The sequence below is a fragment of the Asterias rubens genome, chromosome 4, assembly GCF_902459465.1.
Source record: "Asterias rubens chromosome 4, eAstRub1.3, whole genome shotgun sequence".
Taxonomy (NCBI): domain Eukaryota; kingdom Metazoa; phylum Echinodermata; class Asteroidea; order Forcipulatida; family Asteriidae; genus Asterias; species Asterias rubens.
In genome coordinates this window covers 22,314,239-22,336,928 of record NC_047065.1, presented here as the reverse complement: position 1 = coordinate 22,336,928, position 22,690 = coordinate 22,314,239, and the positions used below count along the sequence as shown (strand labels likewise).

At 40.9% G+C, this 22,690-nt stretch overlaps 3 protein-coding genes across 3 annotated transcripts; 2 read left to right on the top strand and 1 right to left on the bottom strand.

The window, feature by feature from the left end:
• Positions 1 to 241: 241 nt before the first annotated feature.
• Positions 242 to 2,739, bottom strand: LOC117289524 (heparan sulfate glucosamine 3-O-sulfotransferase 1-like). Its single transcript, XM_033770668.1, has 2 exons — positions 2,388 to 2,739; positions 242 to 2,008 (listed from the first exon to the last, which is right to left on the bottom strand). The coding sequence occupies exon 2, from the start codon at positions 1,842 to 1,844 to the stop codon at positions 711 to 713; it is 1,134 nt and encodes a 377-aa protein (XP_033626559.1). The 5' UTR covers positions 1,845 to 2,008; positions 2,388 to 2,739; the 3' UTR covers positions 242 to 710.
• Positions 2,740 to 6,469: 3,730 nt separating this feature from the next.
• LOC117289708 (heparan sulfate glucosamine 3-O-sulfotransferase 1-like) lies at positions 6,470 to 9,236 on the top strand. Its single transcript, XM_033770962.1, has 2 exons — positions 6,470 to 6,667; positions 7,828 to 9,236. The coding sequence occupies exon 2, from the start codon at positions 7,985 to 7,987 to the stop codon at positions 9,110 to 9,112; it is 1,128 nt and encodes a 375-aa protein (XP_033626853.1). The 5' UTR covers positions 6,470 to 6,667; positions 7,828 to 7,984; the 3' UTR covers positions 9,113 to 9,236.
• A 6,060-nt stretch (positions 9,237 to 15,296) lies between these two features.
• On the top strand, positions 15,297 to 21,191 carry LOC117289707 (proton-coupled folate transporter-like). The gene is made up of 5 exons (XM_033770960.1): positions 15,297 to 16,414; positions 16,988 to 17,122; positions 19,331 to 19,414; positions 19,897 to 20,056; positions 20,894 to 21,191. Exons 1-5 carry the CDS (start codon positions 15,421 to 15,423, stop codon positions 20,949 to 20,951), a joined length of 1,431 nt encoding a protein of 476 aa, XP_033626851.1. The 5' UTR covers positions 15,297 to 15,420; the 3' UTR covers positions 20,952 to 21,191.
• The last annotated feature ends 1,499 nt before the right edge of the window (positions 21,192 to 22,690 follow it).

Below are 22,690 nucleotides of genomic sequence, written 5' to 3'. Positions count from 1 at the left end.
CTTGCGAGATAATAACGAAAGAAAAAATACCCTTGTCACACGAAGTTGTGTGCGTTTAGAACTTGAGGTCTCGAAATCAAATTCGTGGAAAATTACTTCTTTCTCGAAAACTATGGCACTTCAGAGGGAGCCGTTTCTCACAATGTTTTATACCATCAACCTATCCCCATTACTCGTCATCAAGAAAGGTTTTATGCTAATAATTATTTTGAGTAATTACCAATAGTATCCACTGCCTTTAAGCAAAACAGTTCTCTACCTTGCAAGTAGATACACACATGGTGTTACCGCAAACCAAATGTACATTAACCAATACTGGGAATACAAAGGCAAACATGGCCGTCTTGTGTTTGGCATCAAATATTTTTATAGTTGCATTGGATATTTTGGGGCAATATTTTTTATTAATTATTTCAAATCTAGATAAGCCGGGTTATACTTTACCAATTTGACCGTCTGATTACTAATTTAAATATACTTCGAATGCATGGTTCAAAAACAATCTAACCCCTGAGACATTTGAAATTACGTCACCAACTCATTCAATCACAATTTGAATACGTCACTCAAAAAATGAATTTCTAAATTGAACTAAAAAATGTTTGTATGGAATACAAAGACATAGACGTGACCGTCTTGAGGTAAATGGCATAAAAGTAGCAACACATTTGTTTTAAATATAATTTCAAGGAAACCCATGACATAATGGGCTACTTAGCCCATTCAAACGTCTGATTAAGTAGTTTAACTAGACTTCGATTGTATGGTTCGTAAAACTTCTTAAGTTTTTGAAGGACGTCTTCTGGGATCGTTGGGTGGGGCGGTCGTTTGACGCTCTTCCAGCACGTCCTGACGGGCTTAGCCAGGCAGCGGAACCCACGATTCTCTTCGGTGAAGAATGAATCCTCATCAAAGAAACTCTGGACTCCCAAGAAGCGTTCAGTTTCTTTGAGGACCGGCAGGGGATCTTTGACGAATGCATCCCCATCGATGGCGAGAAGACTACTCCGCGGGAAAACGGATAACCAGTGAGCTAAATAGTTATTGTAGACTGAGAGGGACACGAATTTACTTTGTGGGTTCACCTTACCGCCTGCTGCAGTCAAAACTGACTTCTCGAAGGTATCCCCGAGATCGTATCCGTGTAAGGGTTCAAGTCTTTTCGGTGAGAGCTTCCCGCCCGATGCCAATAAATACCTGGTCTCCATGAAGTAATCTGAGATGGCTCTTTTGATGGGATCCCTGAGTATGATGATGAGCTTAGCATGCGGTAGTAACCTGTGAACTCGACGGTGGACGCCCAGTGGGTGGTAAGCATAGTAGATGGGGGTCTTTTCAAGAGTGATCTGCTGCTTGGAGCTAAGCGGCATCATCTTCTTGTAGAATGTTTCTCCGTAGTGGTACACCGGCCTGTTGAAGAAATGTGGCTCCCCGTCTGCTGCGGCAATCTCCGGGTGGAAGCCCAAGAACTTCTGCAGTGCCGACGTCCCGGACTTTTTCGTGCCGATAATGATGGCCCCGGGCAGCCGACGCATGCACTGTCGTTTTTTAAATTCGTCATCCGGCAAGTTAGCCTTGACAAATGTGTTGTTACCGCATTTAGTGGAGTTCAAACAGTGAATGTACCGATAGCAACAAGTAACACAGGAGGGGAGGGGTGCAACTAGATCAGACGTCGACTGGAGACCTCGCTGCAGCCCTCGCTGCAGCCCTTGAAGACGAGTTTTTATAGACACCATATAATTGGGAATCACATCAGCTGAGAGCAAAAGTACAGTCACCAATGCTATGTATGCAAAGACGGCTATTGCTGCTAACCGTTTTGCTATATATTTCACACGCATCTTGTTCTTGTTCTTCTTTTTGTTTTGTTTTGGGGGTTGGGCTAAAAACTTCAACGGTATTATGACGGTCCGGTCTTCTTACAGTCTTTGGATACTACTCATCGGTCTTGTTAGATCATCCTCGGCCGCACTGCGTCACTTTGTCCGGTGCTGGAGTATTTTATCTGCATACGAAGGGTACAAATAATATCAGGCTGAAACTGTCAATCAGAATGCACTACTAACATCATTTTGGCATCATGAACAACTACTTGCTGAATAAAGTACATTTCTTTCTTTTTTTGGGGGGGGGGGGAAGTACCATAAAATATGCCCCATTCAATATATTCTCAGATACTCGTTTACGGACAAGACTGCTCGTCTTGACAGTACATTGACCCCACATGAACTTTTCTATTAAAACATATATGTAGGTGGTTTGATAGTCTTTGACAATTGCCAGATGTGGCCAGTGCCTTTAACACTAAACGTTAGAGGGTGTATTTATAACGGCCCCAAACTAGCCACTGGTGTATATATCAACAAAAACACTTGTAGGCTTACCTGATCTCAGCTTGCGTCCTGTCGGTCTCTGGTATATTGGTATACGAGAAAAGGTGGTTTTTCATTAATTGTTTTTAATCACTGCCAACCGCCAAAGCTATATCGGGTATGCCTATATACTGCACCCATGCACTGAACGCGTATGGTGAAGGTTGAAGGCATAATGATAAACCATGGAGGTAGAAATAACAGAGGTGGGGGATTTGATTCGGGTGTTGTCTTCTGTTCAACCATGAAGCTTTAAGAGGATAGTTCCAAAGGAGCTCAGGCGACGGAGAAACTTATGTGGAGGTGCAATCATGCATGGAGTACCATAGAGCTCTAGGGGAGTACCATCGTATATACAAGGACATTCCAGGGTTCTGGGTCTCTTAATAGGTGAAGGAGAATGGACGATAGACGTGTAGATTCGTATAGTATGCACGAGTCTATTGCCCTATTGTAACAACAATAGTTGGTCTATCCTTACTCTATGGTCTATCTAATTTCGTATACTTTAAATACAGTGGACACAATTGGTAATTGTCAAAGACCAGTCGTTCCCACTTGGTGTATTTTAACATTATGCAACATTATCGGGTACAACGATTCCTGTAAGTGGCGGCTTTCCGCTGTTGGATATCAATAAAATAAATTTAAAAAAAAAGAAAAAAAAAGAAAAAAAAAAAAAAAGTCAGTTGCTCAGCTAACAATAAATTGTGTTACTAATGTGTTTTTTTCTAAACTGGGAAACCAGTTTTTTGTAAAATGAAAGACATATTCAGCTAGCCAATGTTTGTTGCACTTCATCCTATCTTTTAGTTTAGAAAGACAGTAATTTTCAAGTGGAACTACTATAATGAAATTACACTCAGCTGTAGATTATGTTACGAATCTACACTTAAGTGTATATTCGTAACAAAAATAATCTTCAACAATAGAGTGACGTCACAGAAATAGTTTAAAAGGAGAATAATCCCTATAGGCCTACAGCTCACGTAGGAAGCTAAGGCCGGCAGCGGCTAAAGGCTACGGCTGGATTTCTACGTCATCATGCGTTGAAGTATGGGACACTCATGCAACAGCCGTATACCGCCAATTCGGATACGGCTTAAACTTGGATGGTGCGTTGGTGACGTCATTGGTCGACGGTGCAATGTGCGAGAGAACTATTTGAAAACGAAAAGAAAGAGTTAATACAACATTTTTTTGGTTTTTACACTGTGATGGTGAGAGCTAGACTGGGCTCACAGAATCCCGAGCCAGCCAGAGGTCGTAGGACTCTAATTGATGGCAGGGCAAGAGTTAGGATCTACACTTCAACCCCTTTCTCACCGAAGGTCTGTAGCCATCAGCCTCTGCCTGTTTTACAGATATTTCCATGGTAAATGTTCCACCAGTCTATCCAACCTTGTTCCTCATGTCAGGGTGTTTGAGCGCGAGACCAGGCTTTCTGCTTGTTCTCATCCTTATGCTGTGGCTGTGCCGAGATGTAGAACAAAGAGCTACCAAACTCCAGTACCTCTTTGGAACTCCTTGCCTGGTGAATGTTTCCGCCCTTCATCCTTTGATCTTCCATCTTTTAAGAGGAATGTCAATTCCCACCTTCAGCTCCACTGAGTTTCTGCATGTCTATGTTTTCTTGTAGCCCTTAACCTAGAGTGGCTTCTAGCCTTGATAAAAAAGAAAAAAAGAAGAACAAAAGTGGCTTCTAGCCTTGATTAAAAAAAAATTAAAAAAAAAGGCAACCTGTTGGAATGCATGGATAAGCCGTAGATGGTTCCATGGCCCAATTTCATATAGCCGCTTAAGCACACAAAGAAAGCACATCAAAATTATGCTCCGCAGAATAAGGTTACCAACCAAACTTCCATGTCATATATGTACAATTTGTGACTGGTATCCTGCTTATTTTTGCTTATCAGAAACATGTTAAGCAAAATTCTCTGCTTAAGCAGCTCCAAGAAATTGGGCCCTGGGTTAATTGTTCTTGTGTAGAATGATAATTTTGTTTTAAAATCAAATACATCCTGGGTTCCAGGCAAAATCAACCAATGGTCGACTATGGTGCCTCGCTCGAACTCGCTCTTTGTCGCATACTTTATTGCATAGTTTACATATTTTTGGGCCGGGAATTTTCTTCATGTAAGCCTATACAAGGAGCTTCAAAAACAATTTTATACCATCTGCTGTGCGCGTTTTTTTAATGGGAATTTTTCATGCACTATGTAGTATTTTTTATTATTTTATCTATATATATTTCTTTTATTGTACTTATTGTGTATAAACTTTGCATATTTATTTTATTGTATTGACGATAATAATTGTTTAATGATGTGAGTCAAATACTTCAAATGTATGTGATTGTTTTTTATTCATTGCCTCATAAAACATTCTACAACAAAAATCATAAAAATTGTTGTTGGAGTCCTCTGTTGGGCACCCTATTGTAGAACTACCCCATGGATGATTGCACCGGTCTGAAGTTATGGCGCCAAGCATTCACGAACAACGAAACACAATCAAACTTCATAGGTATGTTTTGTTAAAAGCATGGAGGTAGAAATAGACCTCCATTGTTAAAGGCAGTGGACACTATTGGTAATTGTGAAAGACCAGCCTTCACAGTTAGTGTATCTCAACATATGCATAAAATCACGAACCTGTGAAAATTTGAGCTCAATCGTGCATCGAAGTTGCGAGATAATAATGAAAGGAAAAAAACCTTGTCACACGAAGTTGTGTGCGTTTAGATGGTTAAATTCGAGACCTCAAGTTCTAAATCTGAGGTCTCGAAATCAAATTCGTGGAAAATTACTTCTTTCTCGAAAACTATGGCACTTCAGAGGGAGCCTTTTCTCACAATGTTTTATACCATAAACCTCGTCCCATTACTCGTCACCAAAAAAACTTGTTATGCTAATAATTATTTTGAGTAATTACCATTAGTGTCCACTGCCTTTAAAGGCGGTTCACTTGGTGTCTCACCATTATGCATGAAATAACAAACCTATGCAAATTTGAACACAATTGGTCGTCAAAGTTGCAATAGAATCGTGGACGACAAAACACCCTTGTGTGCTTTTAGATGCCTTGAATTCGAGGCCTTGTTCTTGATAATTTACATCGACTTCGTCTCGGTAAAATTATCAAAAACCAGGCCTCGTTGGGTTTAAACCACTAACTGAAAACCTCTTCACCACACATTGATTCCCTTATTTATTAATGGACGTTGTACTGTCTAGTGTGTTATCAAATTCTCTATAAACGATAAAGGGAGCACATCTAAAAAATAAGTTCAGCTGGTACCTTTTTTATAACTCTTGGATTTTTGTGCATGAGACCAGGGCCCAATTTCATGGCTCTGCTTACTGTAAGCACAGAATCGGCGCTTACGGATGCACGGAATTCGGCAAGCGTATTTCACGGGTTAGCGGCGAATTTTGGATTCTGTGCGTGCGTACTCCACGTTACTAGGCATTCTACGCTTTCAAGGCTAGCGCAGAAATTCGGCGCTTGTACGTAAGCGGGGAATCGTCATCGTAAGCGCAGAATTCGGCGGTAAGCAGAGCCATGAAATTGGGTCCTGGAATGTACAAGGTCATACTCATTATATTTGGTTTGCGGTAACACCATTGAGTGTATCTACTTGCCATGAGGTAGAGTTTGTTCTTTAGAGAACTGTCCTGCTATATATTCTACAACAGCAGAGTATATTTTTCGGATTGTTTGGGTGACTTCTCAGCCTGCTTTTTAACTACTACCCGGGCGGAAGGTACTACTATAGCTAATATCGTTTTATAAACTGTACTACCGCGGAGTGAGTCCTTAAATTGGTTTCAACGTTTCTAGTATAGCTTGCTCTATCCCTAGTCACCGTCGGGGGACTGAAGAGATATGAGATAAAGCTTATTGTATAAAAGGTCAAATACATATTATGGTATAATAACGTCAAAATACAACACTAGATATACATTCCATGCATGACTGCACCTCAACTGAAGTGTTTTCCACCTAAACATAACGCATGAATGACCGTGTAAAACGGAACAAACTAAACCATGAAACTATTTATTTTTTATTTGTATAGCTCCATGGTTTGAACAACAGAGTCCATCCGGACCCAATCCAAACACTTTTATGAAACTTCAACACATGACTACACGGATTTCCCTTTGGTATAGGCATACCCGATAGCTTTGGTGGTTTTGTGATTACACAAAAATATTGAGGAAAAACACCGTGGGAATTCTTTCTCGGACACCAATACCAAAGACCGACAGGACGCAAGCTGAGATCAGGTACACGTTCCTCATTGATAGTGATACACACCAGTGGATTTGGGGCCGTTTTACACCCTGTTAAACCACATACAAAGACACTGGTCCTGACACTATTGGACACTATTGGTAACTGTCAAATACCAGTCTTCTCACTTGGTGTATCTCATCTTGTGCACACAATAACAAACCTGTGAAAATTTGAGCTCATTTGGTCGTCGAAGTTGCGAGTATATTTAAAAAAAAAAACACCCTTGTCACACCAAGTTGCGTGCTTTCAGATGCTTGATTTCGAGACCTCAAATTCTAAATCTGAGGTCTCGAAATCGAATTCGTGGAAAATGTTTTATACTATCAACCTCTCCCACTTTTTAATCTAAGTTTGTATTGTTTACCCTTTTTATTGTAAATTGTTGTAATTCAGCATGTGGCTGCTTATGACATTTTTTAAAAAACAATTATATATATACATGTATACAATACTTCTACCACTTTTATGGTCCAGTAACCCATCCTTTCATTCTTAACATCCTTTGTCCTCGCCACTTCACTCCTATTGGTTCATAGCCACCAATATTGTCTCTGAAATAGAAACTTTGATTGGCTGTTATTTTCCCGCTTCTTTCTGGATCCTTTCCTTAATCCCTTTCCCCCTCTCTTTTTCTATAAATGGATATGTATTTGTTTGTACTTGTTTTATGCCTCTGAAGAAGGTCCGGATTGGATCGAAAGCTAAGGCCATCTACCCTATTCAGTTTCCCTTGTGGTTTATTATTTGATATATATTATACCCCCCCCCCCCTTTTTTCCACAGGTCCCTCATACCTATTTTTAAAATCATCATATATATACATTACTCGTTACCTAGTAGGGTTTCATGCTTGTAATTATTTTTAGTAATTACCCATAGTGTCTACTGCCTTTAAAAGAAAAGTAGTGTAAATGTACTAAGACGAGCAGTCTTGTCCGTAGTATAACGAGTAGGCCATCAGAATATCCTGGCAGGGGCATACTTTGTGATACATCTTGTCCCTACAAAATAAATAAATAAATGTACTTTATACAGCAAGTATTTGTTCTTGATGCCACTACACCCCCCTTTTAAAGTTAATTTTCTGCTGTGGTACATTCTGATTGACAGTTTCAGTCCCTAAAAATTATTGTTACCATCCGTTTCGCAGATACTCAAACACCGGACAAAGTGACGCAGTGCATAGCAGAGGCTGATTCACCTAGACGGATGAGTGGTTTCCAAAGCCTTTAAGAAGACCGGAAAGTCAACATACCATTGCATTGAGGTTTCACCCAACCCCCTATTATTATAAATATAAGAAGAAGATGCGTGTGAAATATTTAGCAAAACGGTTAGCAGCAATAGCCGTCTTTGCAAACATAGCGTTGGTGACTGTACCTTTTCTCTCAGCCGATGTGATTCCCAATCATAATATATTGGTGTCTATAAAAACTCGTCTTCAAGGGCTGCAGCGAGGTCTCCAGGTGACGTCTGATTTAGTTGCACCCCTCCCCTCCTGTGTTACTTGTTGCTATCGGTACATTCACTGTTTGAACTCCACTGAATGCGGTAACAACACATTTGTCAAAGCTAACTTGCCGTATGACGAAATTGTAAAACGGCAGTGCAAGCGTCGGCTGCCCGGGGCCATCATTATCGGCACGAAAAAGTCCGGGACGTCGGCACTGCAGAAGTTCTTGGGCTTCCACCCGGAGATTGCCGCAGCAGACGGGGAGCCACATTTCTTCAACAGGCCGGTGTACCACTACGGAGAAACATTCTACAAGAAGATGATGCCGCTTAGCTCCAAGCAGCAGATCACTCTTGAAAAGACCCCCATCTACTATGCTTACCACCCACTGGGCGTCCACCGTCGAGTTCACAGGTTACTACCGCGTGCTAAGCTCATCATCATACTCAGGGATCCCATCAAAAGAGCCATCTCAGACTACTTCATGGAGACCAGGTATTTATTGGCATCGGGCGGGAAGCTCTCACCGAAAAGACTTGAACCCTTACACGGATACGATCTCGGGGATACCTTTGAGAAGTCAGTTTTGACTGCGGCAGGCGGTAAGGTGAACCCACAAAGTAAATTCGTGTCCCTCTCAGTCTACAATAACTCTTTAGCTCACTGGTTATCCTTTTTCCCGCGGAGTAGTCTTCTCGCCATCGATGGGGATGCATTCGTCAAAGACCCCCTGCCGGCCCTCAAAGAAACTGAACACTTCTTGGGAGTCCAGAGTTTCTTTGATGAGGATTCATTCTTCACCGAAGAGAATCGTGGGTTCCGCTGCCTGGCTAAGCCCGTCAGGACGTGCTGGAAGAGCGTCAAACGACCGCCCCACCCAACGATCCCAGAAGACGTCCTTCAAAAACTTAAGAAGTTTTACGAACCATACAATCGAAGTCTAGTTAAACTACTTAATCAGACGTTTGAATGGATAAAGTAAAACATAACACAACACCTGCATTCAGAAGTTATGATTTTGTAATTGTCGAAGTTTAGGGATAATAATGGAAGAAAAACACCCTTGTCGCACGAATTAATTTGTGTGTGCTTTCAGATGCACGATTTGGAGACCTCAAAATCAAATTCAAATATTTTAGTGTAATGTTACTTCTTTCCCGAAAACTAAGTTACTTCCGAGCCTTTTCTCATAATGTGTTATACTATAAACAGTTCTCCATTGACAAATAAGTTTTTATGCTAACAATTATATTATGAGAAACTACCAAAAGTGTAATTACCAAAACTTACCTTCTCAGTCTTCACACTTGGTGTATCTTATATAATATGCACAAAATAACAAACCTGTGAAAATTTGAACTGAATGGTTATTCGAAGTTGCAAGAAAACAATGAACGAAAAAACACCTTGTTGCATTTGTGTTCTTTCAGATGCATATTAAAGGCTTTAGCTGAAAACATTTTTTTTTTTGTGAGAAATTACCAGTTTCCCCAAAATCTAATGTAACTTCAGAGGTAGCCGTTTCTCACAATGTTGTTTATACTATCAACAGCTCTCATACGTTTTTATGCTAATAATTATTTTTTAGTAATAACCAAAAGTGTCCAGTGTCTTTTATTGCTGCTCATAAAAGGTGTATAAAACTAAACAAGAGGGCAGTGGAGTTCATGTTTTGTGTTGTAAGAAAACAATACAAATGTTTTATCGTGTTCATTTTGTATACATCTTGCATCTTGCATCTTGTATTGTTGTACTCTCCCATAAGCATTGCTGCTGTCCTGGAGAGGGTGGGTTGCAATTTCCATTTGTGCTCTGTGCTTGTGCTTTCAGGATAGTGCTTATAAGGTGGTGATAATGTCAATTTGCCCTAAGAGGGATTGGTAGCTCCATCCCTCTTATAGCTGGCAGTGCTTCTCTTTGGAACCTGTTCAGAGTGGTTGCAGTGACTGCAGCCACTGGTAGCCTGTTCCAAATCCTAACAGCTCTTGGGAAAGGGCTGTAGAGATAGCAGTCAACTCTGGCGAATGGTTGCCTGTAGGTGTGGCTATGTTGATTTGTCTGGTTGTGTCGGCTTGATCTTCTGTTCTCTAAGATGATGTTTGGAGGAACTGCAGCACACCGTGTCCCGGAACAAGCCTCACTTATGTTTTAGACAGATTTGAGAGTCATTACTTTAAAGGCAGTGGACGCTATTGGTAATTACTCAATATAATTATTACCATAAAACCTAACTTGGTAACGAGAACTGGGGAGAGGATGTAATATAAAACATTGTGAGAAACGGCACCCTCTGAAGTGAAGTAGTTTTCGAGAAAGAAGTAATTTTCCACGAATTTGATATCGAGACCTCAGATTTATAATTTGAGGTCTCGAAATTAAGCATCTGAAAACACACGACTTGGTGTGACAAGGGTGTTATCTCACAACTTGGTTGGATGACCAATTAAGCTGACATTAACAGGTTGGTTGTTTTATGCATAATGTTGAGATACACCAAGTGGGGAGACTTGTCTTTGACAATTACCAATAGTGTCACCAATAGTGTCCAGTGTCTTTAAGGGATTGTGGAGTGTCCTATTTGTTTATTGGGGTTACTGACTCTGAACTTTTGGTAGTGGGTAAAATACCTTGAAAACAGTCAAAGTAATAGGCACACAGGGCCTAAGTTTGTAAACCGGGATAGCCGCTTTTTATTTATTTGTTAATTTATTTCCAGTCAAACGGTACATACGAAGAATAGGCAACACAAATATGACTACACAGAGAACAAGCCTGCGGATAACCAAAAAGCGAAAATAATCACTATCTAAAGGCAATTCAGACAATAAAAATAACTAAGGCACAAAAGGGTTACAAGGACAAAAACGTCATAAACAAAGGAAAATAGCACATCAAATACCATATCAAATACAAATATTTATAAATCTATAGAAAATTCATTAAAATTCCATAAAAGTGCCTGGCAGCAAATTTTGTACAAAAAAATGGATCAACCAGAAAAGACCACACATCCTCGCTCTTTTCAAAAAGGTAGGATGCCAAAAATGTTTCCTTTAATTCTTCCTTTTACCTTTATACTTTTTGACCTACAGAGCCAAGAACAATAAAGTTATTTCTGCTTGTACCAGTTATACAATTTGGCACTTTTCAATTGAGTGTTGTTCTTATTTGTTACGGGCGTGGCTCAAGGGGCATGTAGATGGATAGCCAATAAAACGCAGGAAACAAATTACTTTGTTTAGTGATTTTGTTTAAAGAATTAGCATTAAAGCCACTGGACACATTTTGGTAATTGTCATATACCAGTATTCACACTTGATGTTTCCCAACAAAGTAGCAAACCTGTCAACATTTGGACCCAATTGTTCATCGAGTAGTTGCAATAGAATATTTGAATATATGTGAAACACACCTGTTGTCTGCTTTAAGATGCATTATACAAGACTTAATCGACTGAAGTCGTTCATTATTTGAGTGAAAAATTCCCTCTTTCTCAAAAAACAACATTTCCTCAGAGGAAACCGTTTCTCATAATGTTTTCTACTATATCAACAGCTCCCCATTTGCTCATTACCAAGTAAGTTTTTATGGTAATTGTTTGTTTATAGCAATTACCAATAGTGTCCAGCGCCTTTAAGTAAATTATTAAGCTATGTGTGCCATAAGGGTTATGGGGAAAAAAAGTATCGACATTTTGATGTGCTGGACCGCGGCTGCCGCAGAACCAATCGAGTATACTTATTCATAGCCAACTCGACGGTGACTGCTCTATATTCCGACATCCCTATGTTCCGACACCCCTATGTTCCGACACCCCTATGTTCCGACACCCCTGTGTTCCGACAACTCAACCTTCCGACACCCATGTTCCGACACCCTGTAACCCAACTCGACAGCTTTGTGAAACTTCAGCTAGTATCACACAACAGTCGTGCAGCTGATTTCACGAAACGCTATGATTAATCTTATATCTCGAGTTTGGACGAGTCCTAGGTTCAATGCGTCCCAACTTCTATGGATACGGAACTTAACTTGCATTAAGTCCATATAAGGTTAGTCCTAATAAGTTAGTTTGGTGAAATCGACTGCTGGCAATATTGAAATATTTACTTTTATCTCAACAACAGTGGATCGGGTTGCTCATCAGGGATGGAAAAACATGTTAGCTGCGGTAGACTATTGAAGATGGAACCATGATCACTGTGTGGATGCGTTCGTTTAGCTCCCCTGGGTCGACCCCGGTCTGCCCCGGTATAGCTTTGACGGGGCTCACCCGGGTCAGCCCCCAGTGCCCTGTTTGTGGAGTAGGTCACTTGGGGTGACCTGAGGGAGCATGCCATCACCACGAGAGGTCGACCCAGGGAAGCTAAACGAACGAACGGCCAGTGCATAGCTTCAGTCTACAACACCAACAACAGGCTAGGATTTATCCTGCACCACTGACGTTTTACAATGACTCCCGTTAGCGCAGCCTTGACGTAAAAAGGAAAGCTCGTTCAACACGACAAATTGTGTACATGTCCGATGGTAAATATTCCTCTATAAAGGGGGGGGGGACAAGGTCTAGCCACGTTTACATTTCTACACTGTTGGTTGCTGCGCTATCGTGTACATAAGCGTAGTCTTTTTAAACAACCACTGTGGATTTGTTTGGAGGAATACTTTAATCACTCTTGGGTGCGCGGTAAGCGCATTGGAGCGGCCTATATACAGCCACATGGGCGAATTTTTGTCAGAGATTTTCAAGTTGGCCCCATGATCTGTACTCGCAAACGTCTGCACAGTAGCTGAGTAAGTCAGTCTTTTTGATCATGGTTTGTTTCTCGGTTTGTTTATAGTATGAGTTTCTCGTTAAGGGCTCTCGAAAGGGGATACAAACACCAATACCCATCACACCGAAATCGTTCTCATTACATTCTGAAATGTAGGCTTGTTGCACGACGATAGTAATGTGCACGGTGAGGAGGTAGCGAGCGGGGGATCGAGATTGAGTGATAGTGTGAATATAACAACGTCTTGCACCAAGACTACATTTTTTTCAGAACGAGGTAAGAACTACAATGTATAGTTCGGTGTGATTTATGGGGTGGGGCTGGCAACAGCAAATCTTTTGCTTACAAACAGTGATTTCGTATATGATTATGAATTTGACAAGTCCATCAATCGTGATTCAGTAACTTGACGACAAACTTATTCTAGTCATTGTGAAACCGGTGGTTAGATTGACAATGGGGGCAACTCCACAGCCTTGTGATTGCAAGTCATTCAGTTCAACCATTTCTTCCTCAATGGTTCAACCACTGGGTGTTTCCACACAGCTCAATTGAAGAAAATATAAAATCTTTTTGCAGTGATTATAATGATATTGCAATAATTATAAGACCACATACAAAAAAATTGTTGATCGTCCCCGCCCGACCGTTCAAAACCCCCCGACCCCATTTCCCCATTTTTCCCCTTCCCCCCCCCCAATGTCTGTAGGCCTATATCTCTTTATACTTTTACTGCCCAGAATTTTCAGCTGATATTTTTTTTCAAAATGTACAGGTTTGAAAAGATGTTTAAAGAAGGTTTTTATCCATGTTGGCAAAGCAAGAACAATTCTTCAAATGTTTACTTGGGCTACACTGTGCTTAGTTGTTTGAAAAAGTTTAAAGAAAATGCCATTTAGGAGTTAAATTTGTTTGACAAAACTATTGAAAACATCAAAAACAAACAAACAAACAAACAAACCCTCTGCTTTATAGTGATTGTGATGATTTCTTTATTCTTGATTTCATATTTGGCATGTCAACAAAACTTAAAAAAAAAACATATAAAAAACTCCCTCCATCCCCCATCCGCAACAAAAAAAGGACGATCAACAATTTTTTTATGTGGCATAAGTTCCAACAATCAAGAAATGTGATTCAGTATTCTGTAGACGACAATTTGCTTCTTTGTCTATACAGTCATTGTAAAACCAGCGGTTAGCTCGGTAGGATTCGAACCTACAACCGTGTGACTGCAAGTCCTGCATTCTATTGCATTCAAAGTCCCCCTCATATCGTGTCTTCAATAGTTTACAAAATGGAAGGTATCGTTTAACAAATACTCTAAAGGTTGTATAAATGCATGCAGGTTGATAATATTTCACCCCAAGTGGATAATTATATGTTTCAGTTGGTATGGCCCCAAATTAGATTCTGGGGCGTTACTGCAGTAACGCTGTTTAGATTATGTAATCTTAGTAAATATTAGTTTGCCTGACTACTATTGTTTCCGGATTTTCGGCGCTGTATCAAAAACGTGAACGAAATTCCCACATGTTATTTTTTAGTGTATATAAATAAAACAATAGAACGGTTAAAAAAAACCAATGGATTAGAAATTATCGGGCATAAAGTGCAAAAACATTCGATACATATTCTGTGTATTTTGTTTGTTGCAGGCATGATTATTTGCCATTTGGAAAAGAGTAGAAATTGGGCAGATTTCCGTATCCTGCCACCACTTTTTCACGAATTTTAACCAAATAGAATATCTCATTTGAGTCAATTTTACTTCTGGTTTAAACAAGAAATTGAATACAAGGAATGGCTGACCTACATGATGTGGTTTAAGCTAGGAATAGACTTTTTAGTATAATGTAGGCTTAATCAAAGTTGTTTGTGAGTTTTCCCCAAGGGCAAACAAACGAATAAATCGGAAATCAAACCAAAGCCACGGGAAGTAAAAACAGGTGGTAGCTTGTTTTTTTTTTTTTTACTGCAACTTATGTACTGTTACATGGCAGACGCAACCAGTTGAATTTATTTTAATAACCATTGTGCCAACCTCGTTCCCATGGGTGATCGATCTCACCGCGCCATTTTTCCCCCAGCATCCCTTGCTCGAACATTACCCCTGGAAATGGCAAATTTAAATGTGCTAATAACATGCTATAATTATGCTAGCACATTTCAATGAGAGAGGTATCGATACGGCGCGCTGCACATAGCGAGGCTGCCACTGTGCTTATTTTTGTACGGAAGCGTATTGTACGGTGGCGGTAGCTTCCGTGGTTGTGTCATTCACCAATTATTCATTTTTCCCCCTCTGCAGTAAATGCAATGATCTGGAATACTGGTGGTAGAAATCGATAATTCCTAGCACTATACAATGCATAGAGCTATTGTAATTATATCACGCGCTACTTTGAAGTGTACTTTGGAAAACACAAACACCACACCGTCCCATTGCAACCGCTAACCCAAGTGACATTGATGCCATTTTTATTGCTGGAACATTACACTAGGCCAGCGCTGAAAGATGAAATCCCCATCAACTTATAGAGAGGACACTAATCTTCTTCAGGGCACCTCTATACCCGACGAGGAGCACACAGGATCTACCTGGGCTAGTAGTATGACATCGTTACTGGTGCTGCAGTTGCTCATCTTTACTCCAGAGAGCATGACAATGACCTTGGATGTTCAATTCGCACGCGCCAAGTTTGCCGCCGAGCGCAATTTCACGTTCCCGGTTGGGGTGAACGCCTGCGCTCTCTCTAACCACAGCAACACAGAACTCCGGGAAATCCAGTCGCAAACGGCGATCTTTTCCACCTACGAGAACACCTTACTGTACTTTATCCCCGTTATAACTGGACTCCCATTGGTCATCCTGTCAGATTTCACCGGGCGGCGGCCATTGATGCTTCTACGATGCGTGGGTTCCTGTATTATGGAGGGAACTTTTTTATTCACCGCTTACTCTGGGGTGTCTGTCTACTATGCACTGTTTGGGAGTGCATTTAGTGGTGCTTGTGGTGGGTTTGTGTTTTTGCACTCCATCATCATGCTTTATACGACTGATATTGTTCCTCTGAGGTACAGGGAGGTTGCCTTAGCTGGCATTTACGGGATGCAGTACCTCGTCATAGGCGTGGCTCCTCTGGTAATTGAATTCGTGCTACAGAAAACCTCGTTCACTGTGGTGTATCTCATTACCACGTGCTTCAGCATGGCGTCGTGCCTGTGGATGTTACCTCCGAATCTCGTCTGTGAATCCGCGCTAAAGAAACCCATCGTCAAAGACGTCGTCAGGGACAGCATTCTCGGAGTCCGCTCTCTTTTCTCAGACACTGTCACCGATGGTCGGCGCTGGAGGATTGTAGTGATCTTCGGCTGTTACGCTTTAGTTACTTTGAATATCTTCGGATTCCAAAACACGGTGAATCTTTACGGGCTTGGGGAGCCGTTTTGCTGGTCTCCCGCTCTTGTAGGAATCTTTGCGGCCGTGTATCAGGTCCCGAGCTCAATCGGTAAGTCTGCTGCCTGCCAACTATTGCTTGTTTCCAATCAAAATGGACGAAGTGTCTTAATTGAATGCTTACGTAATAGCCGTAAAAAGTTGTTTCGAGTGCACTGGACACTAATTACTCAAAGTAATTGTAAGCTTACAAACTTACTTGGTAAAGTATGGTGTTCTAAAGACGACGCACATTCACTGTCGTCTTTAGAACACCATAATGAACAGTAGTGTTTGAAGCTTTGCATGGTGTGGACAAATAGGAAGAAACTTCAGACAAGTAAATTTGTGGGCATAATATCACCATTTTGTAAATCTCTTGTGTGTGAGTCTGGCTCTGAGAAGAGCCGGTGTGGTCTCGAGAGTCCGTTCATACATTATACTCTGCTCCTGAAGACGAACAGACAATGTTCTTTATTCCATCGCAACTTCAATGACAAATTGAGTGCAAATCTTCACAGATGTTGGGATACACTAAATCTGAATACTGGTCTGTGACATTTATAGGTATACCAGAGGTGCATGTCCAGTGCTTAAACATCAAGTATAACATTAACCAAAGTTATTTAATCTTCTTTATTCCCAGCGTGCCCTATTATTGTGTGGCTCCTGGGGCTATGCTTGTCCGACTACTGGGCAATTTACCTTAGCATTATTTCTGGAACAGCGCAGATTCTGATGACGGCACTCGCTACAACAAATGCAGTTTTGATATATGGAGGTAAGAGGGGAGTCGTGTCTGTACTTGCTACCGCTAGCTACGGCTATACGCCTCTCTTAATACTTATGCATGACGTCATAATTCCTTCCCAAAATTGGGCTATAGGCGCACGTTCCCCATCACTTGCAGTGGCTGCGCCCATCGCCTCGTTTTGAGTAAGCATTGTGACGTACCTCATGCATAATATGAAGAGCGGCGTATACGGCTAGATTTCCGGGTCATCGTGCGTTGAAGTGTATGACGTCCTTGGATGCACACTAAAGCAAAAGCCGAAGCCGTAGCTGTAGCCGCCAATTCGGATACGGCCTATGAGCCGACAACTAATGGACCCTTCCCATGATGCTAATTACATTCACGCATGCGTACAGACCCCGTTGGTTGGCAAACGCCATAGAGTTGTGCACTAAGCAGACGCGCAATCGCGTCTGCGTCACGCACCCATTAGCCGTGTACAAAACAGCGCGATGTTCCCTCATTTTGCCAACCAAAACGTAAGTGCGCACGCGCTTTGTGCAATTTTTTATGCAATTTACATATTTCATGGGAAGGGTCTATTGTCTTTACTATAGTACCTCATACATTTTCATGACTGAGAGTCGAGTTCTCATTGGTCAATTCATCATCACGTGCCGGGTGTTAATTTTGCTAATTACCAAGCGCAAGTGAGTATTCACGCAAGTGTTAAATGCGCATGACAAGTAGTAGCTCCCCGGGAGCTCTACTACTTGTCATGCGCATTACTATTGTGCGACGTCATCCCCGGGCGCTATTCGCTTTACGATCGTGGTACTGACGCACACATCGCTCTAGCGACATCCATCGCATGAACAAACATGTCATGGCTCATTTTATTTAAATTTATTTCAACTGATTTATGTATGAAGTATAATAAAACAAATATAACATGTTTTATATATTATTAAAGGCTCGTGTCTGTCGGAGTGTGCATGCTGGCTAGACTATTGGTTTTAAAGAACCAGTAATTGGATACAGTGACTTTATGGGATAAGCGGGCAGTGATGTAAGCTTTCCATATCTGTGTTTTGATTGGTCCAATGTTTTGCTTGGCAAGTGCGCTCTCGGTCGCCTGCTGCATGCAGCGTTTATCTAGGCGAAAGGTGATTATGGATGAAGTTGACGTGGGCTAAATGCTCTGACGTAATTCACAAGCCCGAAGTGTGACGTCAGATGTTCAGGCTACGTGCTGGCTAGCTGACTGGCTAAAGATTGTCCACGATGGTTTTTGGATTCTGTTGACTGATATGGCTTTCAGTTTTAAGTGGTTGGTTTATGTTGAAAAGTTTAAAGTTAAAGGTTTTTTGGTGGGTGGGGGTGGGGATGGGGGGAACTTTAGATTTCGTATTTAATATGGATCACGGTAACCTGTTTCTGTTAAGCAAGATATTTCTGTGGTTAGCAAGTTGTTATGCAAAAAATAAAGAGTCTTTATGAAATAGAGCCCTGCGTGTAAACATTTTGGGCTCTCAAGCTAAGTAACATAGAGGTATCTTGGCCGGTTTCACAGGGAAAACTGTCCCCGGAGATTCTGTTCCCCCATGGAAAATTAACATGGGCTAAAGGGGATGTTTTTAAAGAGGGCAAAAGCAGAAGTAGTCTGTACACAGTTTGCCGTAGGCCTACGGGGGACAGAAACTTCTGCCCCACCGGCATTTCACCTCACTCTGTATTCAGTGATCCAGGGTTCAAATCACGCCTAGGATTGGGGTCCCGCATGTCAATTGCGTTTTCAGCAAACACACTTGAAATGTCAACAAAGAATAAAACAGCATCGCAAAAACAATTCAATCAATCATCAACATGAATGGGTGATAACACTGAATACTAGTCAACTCGCCCCCAGCAGTCGTCCACAAAGTTCGTGAGCCTCTACTCCTGTATCAGTCGGACCTGCGTGTTAACCTTCTGGGCTTCCTCAACCATGTGCGACTTTGTTAGGGGGCGACAGTGTCGAGGGCGACTTTGTTTTGGGCGACTCTGTCAGGGGGCGGTATTTTCAGGGGCAACTTTGAAAGGGGCGACTTTGTAAGTGAGGGGGTGACTTTGTAGTCGGCGACTTTGCTGGGGTGACTTTGCTGGGGGTGACTTTGTAGTGGGCGACTTTGCTGGGGCGACTTTGTAGTTGGCGACTTTGCTTGGGGGCGAGTTGACTGGTTGCCATAACACTGTGTCTCGACCTTTCTTGTTTAGCTTCCCTTGCAGGTATTTTCAACAGCGTGTCGCAGCCAGTCTACCTTGCTCTACTCACCAGACTTATTGATAGTAATAAACATGGTAAATATATTTCCTTTAATTTAGTGAGTGCTGGCACATTTTATTTGTTTCACCCGTTGCCTTGGATCGGTCGAGTTTGTCTATACGAAAAGCGTTTGTAACCGTTTGTTATAAAACGCATATGGTTAGAAATATGTTTTAAAAGTACTAATGATCTGACTGCAAACTAACACAGTCGGTAATTTTGTTGACTCCACAAAATTGGCGTGCTATGTTATTTCACTACGTATAAGGAAAACCGTGCAATTTTGAGGCATATTTTGTGTGGATCGTTACATTCTATTTGTATAACAACTCTCTAACCGTAATGTATTTCATAACAAACGGTTTCAAATGCTTTTCATAGACTCGCCCGATCCAAGGCAACGTGTCCCTTTAAGTGTTAAAAAACAAACCGAAATATGAAGAAACAAATCGCCACTAACGTCAGGCGTCAACAAACTGGTACTTCTTTTTTACTCGAATGTTTTCATTTTCTGTAGGAGCTTTGTTTTCACTTTACACGCTGGTGTACACCATCACAGCTGCTTGCTCCCTCACCATTCAGAGTTATGCATATGCACAAGCAATTAAACTGGGGCAAGCTACAGTCGTATTCTACGTTATGACGCTACTTGGGGCTTTGGTAGCCATACCAACAGTGTGAGTAAAGATGTTTGTTATAGTATGTAATTTCTGGGAATGAAACGAATAATGCCTCATAAGTGAACTTGATCAATGTAGCTCACAAGCCTGGAAAACCCCAACCGTATAAACAAGGCCATCAAAGTTAAAAGAGAATAGTGACAAAAACCTTGTTGCACAAAATCGTGTGCTTTCAGATGCATAAAAAAGACGTCGGTTGAAGTCTTTAAAGACACTGGGCACTATTGGTAATTGTCAAAGACCAGTCTTCTCACTTATTGTATCTCAACATATGCATAAAATAACAAACCCGTGAAAATTTGAGCTCAATCGGTCATCGAAGTTGCGAGATAATAATGAAAGAAAAAACACCCTTGTCACACGAAGATGTGTGCTTTCAGATGCTTGATTTCGATACCTCAAATTCTAAATCTGAGGTGTCGAAATCAAATTATTGGGAAATTACTTTATTTCTCGAAAACTACTCCACTTCAGAGGGAGCCGTTTGTCACAATGGTTTATACTACCAACCTCTCCTCACTCGTTACCAAGTAAGGTTTTATGCTAATAATTATTTTGAGTATCTACCAATACTGCAGTGTCCACTGGCTTTAATTATTTGAGTGAGAAATTACCTCTTTTTCAAAAACTGTATGTTACTTCAAAGGGAGCCGATTCTCCCAATGTTTTGATATTATTAACAGCTCTCCATTACTCGTTACCAAGTAAGTTTTTATGATAAAAATTATTCTGAGTAATTAGGCTACCAATAGTGTCAGGCCTTTAAATTCTGAATGTAGCAATACAGTATTCATTAAGTTTGGTCGTTCCACTTCTTTTTTACCCGTAATGCAGAGTGATGCACGTTTTAAAACCACGTGGAGGCTTTCAACAAGAGCCAAAGACGGAGTAAGACAACGGAATGTAACCCCAAACATGGAGATTTTAACCTAGGCCAAAATTCATAAAGCTATTCAGCAGAAAATACTGCTTAGCAAATCCTTTGATATTTTATGAAGACAAAGTAGTGGACAAAATGACAAAGTGTCACAGCCGGGCCTCGAAAACATGGAGACTTTCACATGGGCCCAATTTGATAAAGATGTTGAACAGCCAATAAAGGATGATCTCAAATATATAGATATTACAGTTTTCTAATAGCTGGAGTCCATAGGAAACATAACAAAAAAAACTGGAGAACTGTGTTCACACCAATTAGGGGAATATCGTCACTGGCGTCATGAGGTCATTATAATAGATAAACCGTTTTTGACTCTCGGCTGAAAAAGCCGCGCGGCCGGATGCATTTTTGACTCGAGTTATTTGTTACTAAATGCAAAAAAATGGTTATTAACCGGTATCTACGATGTCTATTTGGCCATAAAAAGGTAATAATTAAAATATTTAGATCATCCTTTATTGGCTCATTAAGCAGAAACTACCTTAGCAAATCCCTGAAAGATAATATTACACACAAAGCTACTGCTAAAACACACGACCGCCGGCTTTGTCTGGTTCTGAGTTGAGTAGCAAAATGCTAAAGCTACTCGAAAACATTATAATAGTAACAATAATTTTACCTAACCGCGCTTAGTAGGCCAACTACGTCTGAGCGCACGGTGCTGGTGTCCTTGATATTACTACATGTAGTTTAATTATAACTAAGGACCCAAAACACCGCATTACATGTTTCTCTTATGTTAGGCCCTTTTCGAAACTAAAATGCTCCATCGAAGTCTTTGAAACGTACGGCGACGGTGCATTTATCCAGAGCCGGAACAAAAACCGTGGATTAAAAAATACCATGGAAAGAATAACCACGTGAGAGAACGTACAAAATCGTGTCACGAGGATTTCCCACCCAATGCACCGATTGCACAACCATTTGTTACACGTCATCACGTGACGTATAGTGGTTACTATCGCAGGTGATGGCAAATATCATCGCAGGTGATGGCAAATACTTGCAATTTGACCCTTTTCGAAACGGCTTCGTCTCTAGATTTTATTCTGTCGTCGAAATTGCCACTGTCGTAGTGCTTTTAGTGGGTTATTATTTTTCTAAAAGATATTTTAAAAAGGGAATTCTTAAATATAAAAAAAAAGGAAAAAATTGAAAAACTTTTCAGGAAATATTATTTCGTCAGCCACACTCCAGTCTGGTTAGGCATAATAGTAGAAACATCCCTTGAAATATTTCTGTCTGAAATGTAATATATTTGATATATTAACCTTTCGCCCGGTTCATACTTCATGCAAACGCGAATTTGACGTGAATTTGACGTCACACCCTCCTTTCGCAGCGATTATTCACAAGGGAGTAGAGCAGAGCTCAACTGCTGCGAATTATTCGTTGCGAATTTGTGACGTCAAGATTCGCTTCGCATTCGCATTTGCAGGAAGTATGAACCGGGCTTAAAGTCACCTGGAAGTGGTATTTTTTTGAAATAAAGCTTTTGTCACTAAAATATGTGTTTTTATGAGAGGAATGTGAATAAAAAGTTAACTAAGGTTTAAAAATATTAGTTTTGATTGTATTTACAAATTTACGAGTAGGCCCCGACCCGAGAGGGCGCTGTTCGTGACGTAATTCAAGGCACGATATTTGAAGAGAAAATTTGTAGTCAGGCTCCCGTACATTACGTCTGGGAA